Raw genomic sequence first — 12,914 nt, 5'->3', positions numbered from 1 at the left:
CCGGGCCCCATATAAAAGCGCGCCCTCAATGGCCGCCTTCCGGGGTTTCATTCGCATTTGGAGAAAAATACGGTGCTGCGCGCGCGGACGGACGTACACACGGCGAACATTGGCTTATACGCCGAAACATGGTGAGTTTCTCTCGGGGATATGGCGCGCGCTCTAAGGGCGTTAATTTATGTCGGCAGTGCTTTGTTCTTCGCCGCTTGGCTATCGCGAAACGAGTTGTAATTGCCGGCGCTCATGTTTCTCGGGAACCGTGAGGTGTTTCCTTTAAGGGTAGCGTGAAGTGTTTGAAAGGATAGCGTAAAATGTTTCGAGCCCTTTCTCACAGGTGCCAGTGAACATACGTATAATGCACTTTGTTGCAATCTTGAAATGGAAATAATGAGCAACGAAACACTGAATTAGCACATTATCGTTGCAAGTCATTCACTTATTTCTTTCTGTATCTCACTTCATGTGCCGCATTATGTTTTCACAGACTGAGCAAGAATAACTTCGAGAACAAGCCGTGCTTGCACCTCGAATTGAGGCTTTATCGCCTTTGTTCCACTTTGTGGTGCAATTCCATTATTTCTTCAAGTACTGCGGTAAAAGGAGCGAAATGGTGCTTATTTTAATGTATACATTGAACAAGAGTGGAGGAGCCTTTCACATGCCTCAGTGGAATTGATCGTTTCCAACATGCTTAGCCGTGCGAGGCTAGTATCACCGGACGATGTTATTGCCGAATATTTACCAGTAGCTCGCAAATTATGCGGAACCTAATCTTGGTAGCTGTTTCGTTGCATACTTTGTGGTGGAGTAATGAAATTGAAATAGCATGCGCTACGCGTATTCGTATGCTGACGATAAATGGTAAAATAATGCTATTTATTCCCGACTAAACGCGTTCCCTGGTCTTTGTTTAGGAGTTAAAGGCTAATATTTGAGCGTAAATAACCGCAGTATTGTTCACAGGAACAATGTTAACTAAGCTGGACGTTCCATTCTTCCTGTCAAGTTTTCTCATGCTTTATAGATAGCACAAGACTACAAAAGCTAAGATCAGAAATTTCACACTTGTACCCTACCTGCACCCAACGTCCCTTCGTGCACACACAGATGAAGAATTGTAAAAAAAAATTGATACACTGTGTGTCATACTGTTACTTACTTCGTTTATTTATTTAGCTCAATGAGATTTGAAAAAAAAGACAGAAAAAGGCCGTTAAAGACAACATAACTTTACGGGTTAACGGACAGAATGTCTCAGTAACTACAGAGAACATATCATTCATATGTAATATTTTGCAAGCCCTCATGTAAGCCCCCCCCCCCCTCCCACTTCCTTTTTCAGCTCTATTAAATAGTTGGCTAAAGGTATCAAGATACACTCAATTACCTCACTTTCAGTAAAAGCGATTGACACTTGGTAATCTAACTGTGCGTGTTTGCAGTGGCTCCCAATGTTGTTCGTGCTAGTCGCGCTGGCCGAGGCACAGAAAGGGCGATCCCCAATTTCGGCCCATGGTGTTCAGTACGTGAGCGATCAAGTAAGTACTAACAGCATAGTCCATCGGGACACTTGTTGTTCTGAATATATTTGCATGATATTATGATGTAATTCAGCGCAGGTGCGACAATAGAAAGTACACGGATACTTAACCAGATTTATTGCTGTGTTTAATTTTACATGTCATTGCATGCTAAAGACATGGTTGAACAAGTTTTCACGCTTTTCTTACCCGGCCAGTCTTTATATTTGCCATATAACTACCAGTTTTCTTTATATAATAAACGTCAACAACTCCTTTCTTTGTTCAGATGTTTCCTTTCTCATTGATACTCTGGCTATTTAAATAAATTTTTTCGGCGGGTGGATTAGTCCCCCCTCCGCTGGCTTCAAATGAAGTTGCTCCTCCTCCTCCATGAAGAAAATCCTTAAAATACTTACTTAGACATGTTAAGTGACCTAGCTTTACAGGAGATATAGTACAAAAGCTTGGTTTTCGATCACTTCCGCAATGGTAGTCGAGAGACATCAAGTGGCTATTTTCAGCAGTTATTATAGTATTAATACAATTACCCGTGTGTTCTATCTGTGATCGTGTCATATAAAGAGGTTTGTTCTGTTTGCAGCGCGTAAAATATGTTTCTTTTTTTTTTTGCCTACCCAGCCTGAAAACCCCTACCGTGTGGTTTACGACGATGACCCTCGGTATGCATTACATGGAGGACAAAGTACTAAGCCTGGCGATGGCAGGACAGTGAGATACCACGCTTTTCAAGCAGAAGAGCAAAGGTCGTATCTGCACTCTCGTCGTGTTCCAACCACCACAGTGTCCCTACATGCCGGTTCAAAGCAGGCATTGAGCGGAGCGGCCACTAGCAAGAACAATCAGCATACTTCGATCCAACAGCAAGGAGCTCCAGGCGTTGGTGTCGGCGACCAATCGCAACTAGTGTACCCTCAAGGATCATTGCCTGGATACGCAATACCCCAAGAATACCTACAACAAGGCGTGTCTGGTGGCGCTTCGGCTGAGTACCTCCGGGCGGGGGCAGTCTACGCCCCGACTTCGGACATTGCACAGTACTCAAATGCTCTGCAGAACTACGCTCAACAACTGGGCTACCCAGCGGCTTACGCGCAAAACCAGGGTTATCCTTCCGGAAGCTCCGCCGGGGAGCCCACGCAGTATGTCCAGCAACCTTACTACGTACCTTACTACCCCGGATCGTCCTACTCTGGTGCTGGTGCGCCTACACACGGCGTTGCTGACCAAACAGGTGGAGCCGTACACGTACCAGCGACCGTCCCTCAAGGCGTGGACTACACTACGGGAAGTGCCGGACCACCGCCGGGACAGAATGGCTTCGTATATCCACCCAGGTATTCTCCTGAGAGCTCTAAGCCGGCCACTCCAGGGTACGTTGGAGCCGACACGGGAACTAGCCCTAAGGTAGGGACTGACCTCAGCGTTCCTTCCGACCACTACGGGAAAGGTAACGGACCTGCTCAGGTCGTCCCGACAGGAGCCGGACAAGGCGTGTACAGTTACCCGTACGGATACCCAGTAGCCTACGTGCCGTACAGGTATCCTGTGCAACCCACCGCCCAAGCTCCTCCTACGCATCATACAGCTAACCCCGCTCAGCCGCCCTACTCGGCGCCTGCTCCGGCCTACACGGCGTATGCTCAGCCGCAAGTTCCGTCGGGACCAATTCAAGCTTACTACTCCCAGCAAAACGCATACGCTAACCAGGCGCCAGTACAGACAAGCCAGGAGCAGTTCACATTTGGCGGGCCTCCGAGAACAATCTACTCCCTTCCCGGGCCAATCACTAGCACGCGCCCCAGTCCAGCCGCGCTGCACCACGCAAAGCATCATTCTCTCCCAGCAGCAGCTACTACCGCAGCTCCGAGGTATGGTAAGAGCTTCGTCGACATCGGCTACACTGCCGCGTCCATCTACGGCACGCCGATGTACTCAAAGGCGAGCCCCAACCCGTTCCTGTCGAAATATGTGAATGGGCCGGGTCCACTACTACCCTAGAGGCGTGGTCTCGGACACGGCTGGCAATGTCTACATCCAAGGGCCTCAAGGCTTGCCTGCACTGCACCCCGCTCACGTTGCGCCATCTGGACAGGGACACTACGCCGAAGAAGGCGTGCAGTACGTGCCGGCAGATAAGTCCTACGAGCTCGGACGATTTGTAACCATGCACGCGGGCAAAGATGGAGTTAGGTACATCAAGAAGAAACGTTAACATGTCCTAACTGCATGTTCCAGGTTCAAGCATGTTGTAAGAATGCAAAGTCATTACACGAGCACGCTCGTGCAAACCTCATTGAAAGACGTCGGTGTTAGATGTCTACTTCTTACAATGTTTGTAAACTGTTCGATCTCTTTACGAGTGAAGATTTTTTCAGTGTAATAATATCCATGTGTGTGCGAGACTGTGAGTGGAATAAACAACGACATTCATTAACTATACCGCTTATCTCTGTGGTCTCTTCTCCGTATTCTTGCACTTGATATTTATACTCGTTTTTCAGTTTAAGAAATGACACTTGTTTAAAGAGACGCCCGTGCACGAGCGCAGCAGTCAGTCACAGAGTCTATGTTAATTCTCTCGCAGGAAAAAAAAAAAGGGACGCTTATACGTGTTTACCACAAAAACCAGCAAAACGGGGTACAAAGTTTTCGTTGACTGAAGAAAAATGTGCACGCTTACTCAAGTGCTCTCATATTTTAGATGCCTGCATAAGATCGAAACGTACGAAATAATTTACGCTTAAACCTCAGTGAAAGCCAGTTCAACCTCCTAAACATCCGCGCTTTGCTTCGACTATTCGTAAGGAACGTGTTAGAGTAAACGGCTTGATGGTTAAAACAAAGGCTGAGTTTAATTGTTTAGCTATCAATGAAGAGAGTGAAGATGGAGATTGAAGTCCCAAGACGGAAGCACACCACGTGATTTGTATGGAGACGCTTATTGAGTATATTTTGCGCGCAGTATTATCACTCGCATAGCAACTTTGTAAGAAGCGCACCGATTGCGAGTAGAGTTACTGGATAGCTTAAAGAAGAATTGTGATTTCTTTGCCATTTTTGGTAAATGGACGGGAAGACATTTCGGGAGAACAATACTCAAGGCAGCGGGTGCCTTTCATGCGGCTTGACAACGCAACAGTAACAATGAATCGCTCTGCCAGCAAAGCAATGTTTGTTTGGCCGAAAACACTTGTTAGCCGTATTATGTTAGGGAGCTCCCCTAAATAACGTCGCAAATTGCTCTTCTGGGAGGCGTAATCCGATGAGCAAGTATGCGTCATCATAAATAATACCGGCGATCTTTATTTCCGCCCTTCTGCTCCCAGCCTCTCCCCCCCCCCCCCCCCCCACCCTATAAATAAAGGTAATATTCACCTGGATACAAGAACGCAACGAGGATAAAAGTTACTAAACTGTTAGCGATCTGCAAAACGGATCACTAGTCGGGAAATACCTGCTGACCAGCGCAACATTAACCTACAGTACAAGCGTAGGCTATCTTTGGGTTGCTAACGACGCTACAATGAGTCAGCAGAATCTCGCACTTCCGCAGTTCAGAGCCACGACTACCACATTTCGTTGCTGACGAAGAGTGGAGCTCTGTATTGTTGCTGAAGCACGCGCGCAAATGCCCCCACTTCGCTGACTAGCTGTCACGCCTTCTCGAAAAGAGACAAAAAGAAAAAAAAAGCACAAATATAATAAGTGCTTCTTTCTCTTTTTCGAATGTCTTCACTTCCGGGAAAGTTACGAATAAGAGTGACGTGGTGGACGTGGCCGCCTTTCGACTAAAAGTGGATGCGGCCTTGTAATCGTGGCGAAGGATCATCAGTCGATCACTGCAGACACCCCATGGCTCCTTTGTACTTTTTGAAGTCCCACTTTTTTACGAGCCCCTCGGTCGACTGTTTGAAAGATTCTACTGCTTTTCACGCCTTTCTTTTGTTCTGACAAATCCGACCGCTTTTTAAGACGATAAATGCATTTTCATTCCGTTTTATACGCTTTAGAATCTTCGCCTTTCTTTATTCCTCTTTCTTCCTCGATGCGCATAAAGCCTTACTGTTTCTTGCGGTGGCTTCAAAGTCAGCTGTAGATTGACCAGTAAGCCCCCAAACTTCCGTGCCGGGCGCAAGTTTCGAAACGGCTCCGTAGAGTGAAAAGCTGCGGGCCGAGAAACAAAAAGAAGCCTGAATTCGGCCAGGCTGCTACGACCTGCCAGTGAGCCAACGAGCCTTCGCACTCTCTCTCTCTCTTCTAGCCGCCTCTATTCTCAAGACGCGCTACCTCGATTCCTGCTTCCCACGCCATTAAAGGAAAATCTACTTCCGCGCTGCATTTCTGCGAGCAATCTTCTCGGGCACGAAGCACGAGGGGAGGAGGCATCCACCGGGATATCTCGAGCGACGCGAGAGCTCCGGCGGTGAAATAAAGCCGAATTCGCTTCTTGCCTTTGTGTTTTGCCCGCCGCCTTTTATCGCTTCCATATTTTTCTTTCTATGGCTACTGCCGCGTTCACTCGAATCTAAGCACCCTGTCTTTTGAGTACGCGAGGGACGAAGGGAAGGAAATCTTCGTTGGTTCAATACGCTAAGGTAGCGTCGTAGTGATTTAGAATAAGTATTGTTCTCCTGCAGATTGATCTGAGTTGTAGTAGGAAACAATGCATATTTCGCGAATTGATAGCCCGTAATCAGTGAACGTGTCTATACCACACATATATCGTTTTTCTCTGCCTACAGTTGACAATATGCAGCGTCATTCTTGTAGAGCCACTGTCATTTGAATAGAGCAACTCTGTATAGTTATCTGTTCACTAAGCCTAACTTAATCACATTGATATAGCTAGGTAGAGATGTCGAGGAGGGAGGAGGGGTTTAAAATGCCCCAAATCTCTTTGCAGCATTTTATGTATATATAAGTTACAGATAAAAACACACGCATGCACACACACATGGAGATTTTCAAGACCCCCTTAACTAGAACTAAAATCCTAGCTACACCTCCCATCACTAATTTTCATAAGACGCGAAATGATTCTTACTTAGCTGCATTCTTAAATAATTGCGCTTTTGCTGCATGGAAACTGCTTTCAGAGCTGCCTCAATTTAAGATCATCTTTGAAGCACCTTGAATACCGGCCACCGGCATTCTAGTAAAGAAGGCTAAGATAAGCAACGGGCTGCCGTATTTTTTTTTCCGCTACTCGCAATGCATTCGTCTAACATTTGCCGACGCATCCATCCGACTTGCGTAGGTTGATTCACGTTACATTCGGCGACGGTTATAGTTGAGGAAACGCGGCACTTTCAATGTCCGCATACCACTCCTAAGCAAACCCTGCGGCTTTCGAAATGCAGCGCGCGATGGGGGGGGGGGGGGGGGGGGGGGGGGGGTGAGGGGAGGGGTTGTTGCCGACTCTGCTTTTTCTTCCTGCGTATAGACGTAATCGCTGTGTTAGTTTTGTAACACTGTGACGGCCCGCCTCTCCAGCCTTGCATTTCTATCGGGTCGCGTGCTATTGTGTGTACGCAATCACCCAGCGTGTGCCTCCTTGAAGGAAGAATTCAGGCCGCTAGAAGCGTAGAGAGTGCTTTTGGACTATGACGTAATGAATGGGCTATCGCACCTTTTGTCATCGCCTCTGTTTGTTTTTTACTTTGGAAAGTGCTTCTCACTTTCTTTTCTTGTTGTTTTATTTTTTTCGAGCACGTAGTGGCCCTATTTCATTTTTATAACAAAAGCGTTTATAGAGACTCATTGAAAACAAATTTTCGCCATCGGCTTCTCTGCAGACGTATTACTCTGTGCATGCATACCGCGTATAACAGGTAAATATTATGTAATATAATACTGCAACTGCAAAGTTGCTCAGACAAGTCTTTTCTGTCGCCTCTGAATCATTTCACATATTTTTGTAACATTGCAGCGCCCAATCATTGGCCAGTAAGCAGTTTTTTCTCAGTGCATGCTTTCTGCCTCACTCCTATAGGACTACTAAACTTGAATGAGAAATGGAAATATATGTAACACGATCTAAAAAATGGTCTATAGTAATTTGTCTTGCACCCGCATTATAGACAGCTCTTTACTGGCATCGCAGTTAGCTAGCTCGAACAAACAAAGGAGGTGATGCCGGCGTGATGCCTTCACAGATTATAGTTACGAGTGCAAATCAGCGCAGCCGACAGGAGGGGACAGAAGAGGACACAGAGCGCTGAACAGAGCGCTCTGTGTCCTCTTCTGTCCCCTCCTGTCGGCTGTGCTGATTTGCACTCATAATCATGTTGTACCAACACCAACACGCCCAATCCTACAGTCTTCACAGATTATAGGCCGCGTGCTAAGGCGTCAAAGTGTGACAGAATGTCTGGCATACCCGCGTTAAGTTAGATAGCCGTCTTAGGTATTCAAGCCCAACTGTAAACCTCACCATCGCTGTCAATGCTTCGCGAAGTGAAAGTGCCATTTTTTTTTTCTTACGCTACATGATTCGCTGTATGAGTTCAGTACATGATGTTTTGCAAGTACATATAGTCTAAGATAGCGTAACAGTTACTACGGGTGTTTGAGGCGGTCGTTGGAGCGGTGAATGAAATCAACAAAACGTGGCCCAGTGACGTTATTGTTAAATAAACTCAAGAAAACATTTATCCTGCTTTGGGATATGGAAGCGGCATCTGTTGCCTATTAATCAGAATGTGTGGCAGAGAAATATTCGCTCGTATCCGTATCAAAGATTCTGGTTGACTGAATTTTGCATATAATTGAAAAGTGTGTCTTGATGCCGCGACAATTACATGAGTTTAATCCACCTGCTAAGTCGTCAGACGTCACATAATCACCCCGAAACCAAAAAACGTGCCTGAGGGGACTGAAAACTTTAAAGGTCAGAGATACCGTCTTCAGCGTACTTAAATTTAGGACGTGGAATCTCGATAGCAGAGAACTTCAGCGGTGCATCTTTGAGTCAAAGTTTCATTCCTATACGACAAGCGTATTGTAACGCCTCATAAATCACTGAGTCAGGGACTCTCGAAGCGCGTAACACTCTTTCTTACTTTCCTTCTTCCCTCCTCGCTGCGAATTCCTATCACCGCAAACTAAACATACGCAAAAGCATTACTCCACGCCGACTGTGAATCTCTGGGCTGAATGACTTTGTTTCACTGGTGCTGGTAACAGGAGCCTAGTGCGGTAAAATTGCGCAAAACTCGGGTAACATATGTGTAACTGGTTAATATATAACCTTATAAACTACTGCAACAAACCTAAAATAAACCACGCGCTTATTCCTGGGATGTGCTTCCTTATTCATTTCTTGATTATTGCAGTTCTCTCTCTCTCTCTCTCGTGCACATGCGCACTCTTGCAATTTCAGCACAGCTGCACAGCGTTTGAAAGAATGCGCTAGAGATCTGCATGTGGTCGTAAATCGGAGATATATCTAGACAGCTGGCGGCAAGATATCTCGACCGCGCATTAATATTTCATACTGTACTCTCGAACCGTGTCCGCTTCGGCTTTTTTTCCCCGAAGGACAGAAGGAGAAAGAAAAAATATCCCGAAAACTCTACTTGGGTTCGTATGTCTGTAAGTCATGAGTGATGCCTTCGTCGTCAGCTGAAAACAGAACAAGCGCCAGGCAAGCGTTGCGGGTCGCATACTTTTCGCGCCAGGAAACGTAACCCCAGATGGACTAAAAGCCTGCTCGTTCAAGTACGTCAAGCGTAGGGTTAATGCATGCGCCTGTAGAGCTCAAGCTGGCGAGACGGCTGACTTCCGACTAAAAGAGAAACCTGCTACTCAGGACAACGAGATAGCTTGGAACGCTCCGTCTGGTGTTGCTCTTTATCAGTCGCTTTCGTATACACCAAAACAGAGAAACAATAACTTTGTTGTCATCAACAACGTGCAGGCAATTCTGAATTTCTACCCTAAGGAGTCGAACGATAAATTTTTTCGACTAAAATAACAATAGAGGGAACCCTGGCACTGACCTAAAAGTCAAAGCGCAAGACCTACAGAGCATGCAGTGGACAAATGAGAGAGAGAGAGAGAGAATGCTTTTATTTGCAGAATATACAAAAACAAAGGACTTGTTTAGAAGTGGGGGCATAAATAAAATGCCACCTTATACACAATAAAGCATTAGCGTACGCAGTTCAATAGTTCTGTCCTCTCTCTTTTTTTTTTTTCATTCTTTCAGAACTGACCAAAATGGCTCACCAATTTATCTTTAATTCCTACAGGAACTTTACAGTATGTATATGTGTATTTACTAGACTCAACACTGAACTTGGACATCTTCATTTGAAAGTTTTCCTTAGCTTTGGTTTAGTGAACGCTAACGGGCAAAAACGTAGGTATCTTGTTTTGTTTTGCCCGTTCACTGCCGTCTCCTTTCATTCTTTCACCGCAGTATTATGGAAAGGCCTGCTACTAACAATACGCACACCCCGTAGGCTCCGGAGAACAACGAATGCATTCACAGAGCGCGAATGCATACAAAGTTCTACGCGGTGTAATCTGAGGAAGCCAAAGAAACATGCCTCTTTTGTATAATGTGTAATGGGAAATTCCAAGCAGCACGAAGGACTAAAGATGAATGGAAATTCAGGTTGTTTTCAACTGTAAATTCGAGTCACCGAGTCTTCTAGCGCAATCACATTTATGTATACATAAATACGAGACTATAGTGTCGTATTGTGCTTGCATTCGTGTACCCCTAGCGATGCCATTGATGCAGTGCGGCCACAAGTCTCTTGTTAGCAAACCCTATTGCAAAGTCTGTCGGTTTGATGAAAGCCACGCGAAAGTGACGTAAACTACTGCGACCGAAGCCGTAAATGTATATTGCCACACTTCCATAATCTTTTCGCATTCTGCTGAAAAAAAAGTAACCGCCTGCTACAGCTCATTAAAATGCGGCATGCCAAGACAATATATTTTGAAGGCGCTTTAAAATAAAACGCTTCTATTTTTTTCTTGCCCTCATAAATAGCTTTACTCTTAGGTATATAATATTCGCTCCTGCGGGCGACTGACCACTACTGTGCCGATACTTTTCTCAAAAATGCTTAAAAAAATAGAGACTCAAAGCTACCTTTTTTTCAGCCATTGCCTCGACATTTTACTGCAGACCTGTTATGCTCGAGGTTTGCCGTGTGTCGTAGACAGAAAATTATGATGAGCATGAACCGGCAGGCGCTCTTCATCCTCTTCTTTATCTTCATCCTCGTCTTCCTCTTCTGCTTCGATCTCAGGACACGTGCGCCGATTTGTACGGCGTGGGATGCAATAACTCTGATGGGCGAGAGAACAATTACAGAGAGACAGAAAGAAAGAGAGAAAGAGAGAGAAAAAGAAATAGATAGAAAGAAGGAGATATAAATAAAACGGAAGAGAGAAATTCTTGTCGAAAAAAAAAATTCCGCAGATCCCACGTGTTGTGGGAATCGGTTTCATGCGAAGCACTCGGCGAGTTCTTCTATGCTGTACTTTATGGCTTTGAGCCAAGCGTTACGAGGTGGATCGACGTGTTTTGTAAGTGTAGTAGCTGTGTGCATATCGTGGGCTTACCAGGCACGTCGACAACACTGGCGTTTAAAGGGTAACTTATGGTGCGACCTTATGTCAGCCCTCACGTTGGAGTACACACGTCTGTATTATCGAAACTGAGTGTACTTTATGGTGCAATAATGCAAATATCATACGTAACTTTCGTTAATGTATTCCTCCGGGGTCGAGCAATTCTTCAATATAGCTTGCTGAATTATAGGAATACAAATGTAATGTTTACTAGACTGCTATAAAAGCGGAGCCAAGATTGGAACCACAGACGTTAATCTGATATGACGCCTGTATCGTAGGAGTGCATATGTAGTTTTTATTGCTTTCTTGTAAAATTAGATGGCCAGCGCCACAACGACAATTGACGTTGCACCAACATTACGCCTGCAGAGACTGTTTTTCCAAACCAGTTTATAGACCTGGCGTAGCTCTGTGGTAGAATACCTGTTTGCCACGCAGAATGCTTGGGTCCGATTCCTGCTGGGATCCTAATTCTTATTCTTTCCGTTTGTCTGGTCAACGCTGCCGATGTCGATTTTTCTTAACGCTCTCGCATTTAAATTACCAGTGTATGTTCTCGCCATTCCTGGGTAGATATAAACTGTCAATCACCTTTGGCGCATACCCGTACACCGCGGCTCGTGGTAAACGGGTATGTGCCACACGTGTCTGGAGGAAAGGGTTTGACAACGTGCGCGACAGGATTTTAGATGCGAAGTATCTTAAGGCGGAGCTCAATCCGGTGGTGGTGTGCGGCGTGACCATCCTTACTACGCATGCGCATACCCTCTCCACACACCTCCTCTCCACTCCCCCTCACCATTCCCCTTGTCTGCTACCTCTCTCCCCTTTCTCCTCTCCACTCACCCTCTCCCCTTCCCCTCTCCACTTCCCCTCTCCCATACCCTCTCCACTTCTCTTCTCCCATACCTTCTCCACTTCCCCTCTCCCTCCCCCTTTCCACTCTTCCTCTGAAACGCGGGCTAGACATGCCGAAATCCTCTCCTGCGCAACGCCGCGATGAGCTCGAGCGCATGAGCGTCCCCTCGTCTTCTCTCTCCTCTCCTACGCTGCCCCCCTCTCGCCCGCCTGTCAACCGCGTTCCCCGCTCGCCCTGTGAGAATTAACGGCCAGGCTAGATGGAAGATACGACGCGAGTAGCGTCCCTCTTCGCGTTCCACGACGCGAGGTCGGTAGCATGCCCAACGAACGCCAACGGAACGCGATCGTGCAAGTGCTCCGGCTTCGCATCGCCTCATGGTCCCCTTTAGCGGGAGATGGTGTAATTTTTCACATTATTCATGTCATGACCCGACAGTCATATTCGTAAAATCCTCTTACCCTCCCATGCCAAGTTAAGGAGGCGATCGTGAGAGCACCCAGACGTAGATAGATAGATAGATAGATAGATAGATAGATAGATAGATAGATAGATAGATAGATAGATAGATAGATAGATAGATAGATAGATAGATAGATAGATAGATAGATAGATAGATAGATAGATAGATAGATAGATAGATAGATAGAAACGCTCAAATTGCCAAAGGTTCGCTAAGAAATGCTTCGCATTTAAAAGTTTTTGGTGAGGCGATATCCGAACTCGCGTACCCACGATCCAAAGGCGAGCGGCGTGACCACTCGGCAATCCAGGCAGGCTAGCTAAGCATAGCATAGGCTTTTATAGTATACTATAGTATAGCAAGGAGGTGGGAAAGGGAAGTGAGGGTGAGATGGAGAGATGTGAGAGTGAGGAGAAGAGAAGAACGAATACAGAGACAGAGAGAAAGAAAGAGG

The 12,914-nt window shown here is 46.0% G+C and overlaps 1 protein-coding gene across 1 annotated transcript; it reads left to right on the top strand.

Moving 5' to 3' along the window:
• LOC119396271 (uncharacterized) lies at nt 1-3,764 on the top strand. The gene is made up of 3 exons (XM_037663411.2): nt 1-131; nt 1,443-1,538; nt 2,163-3,764. Exons 1-3 carry the CDS (start codon nt 129-131, stop codon nt 3,540-3,542), a joined length of 1,479 nt encoding a protein of 492 aa, XP_037519339.2. The 5' UTR covers nt 1-128; the 3' UTR covers nt 3,543-3,764.
• The last annotated feature ends 9,150 nt before the right edge of the window (nt 3,765-12,914 follow it).

This window comes from Rhipicephalus sanguineus, chromosome 6 (assembly GCF_013339695.2).
Source record: "Rhipicephalus sanguineus isolate Rsan-2018 chromosome 6, BIME_Rsan_1.4, whole genome shotgun sequence".
NCBI lineage: Eukaryota > Metazoa > Arthropoda > Arachnida > Ixodida > Ixodidae > Rhipicephalus > Rhipicephalus sanguineus.
The sequence above is the reverse complement of the archived record's forward strand: the minus strand, read 5'-3'. Positions and strand labels throughout refer to the sequence as shown.

Coding starts and splice junctions, on each gene's coding strand:
- LOC119396271 (XM_037663411.2), top strand. Junction 1,539..2,162: donor TTCAGTACGTGAGCGATCAA/GTAAGTACTAAC, acceptor TTGCCTACCCAG/CCTGAAAACCCCTACCGTGT.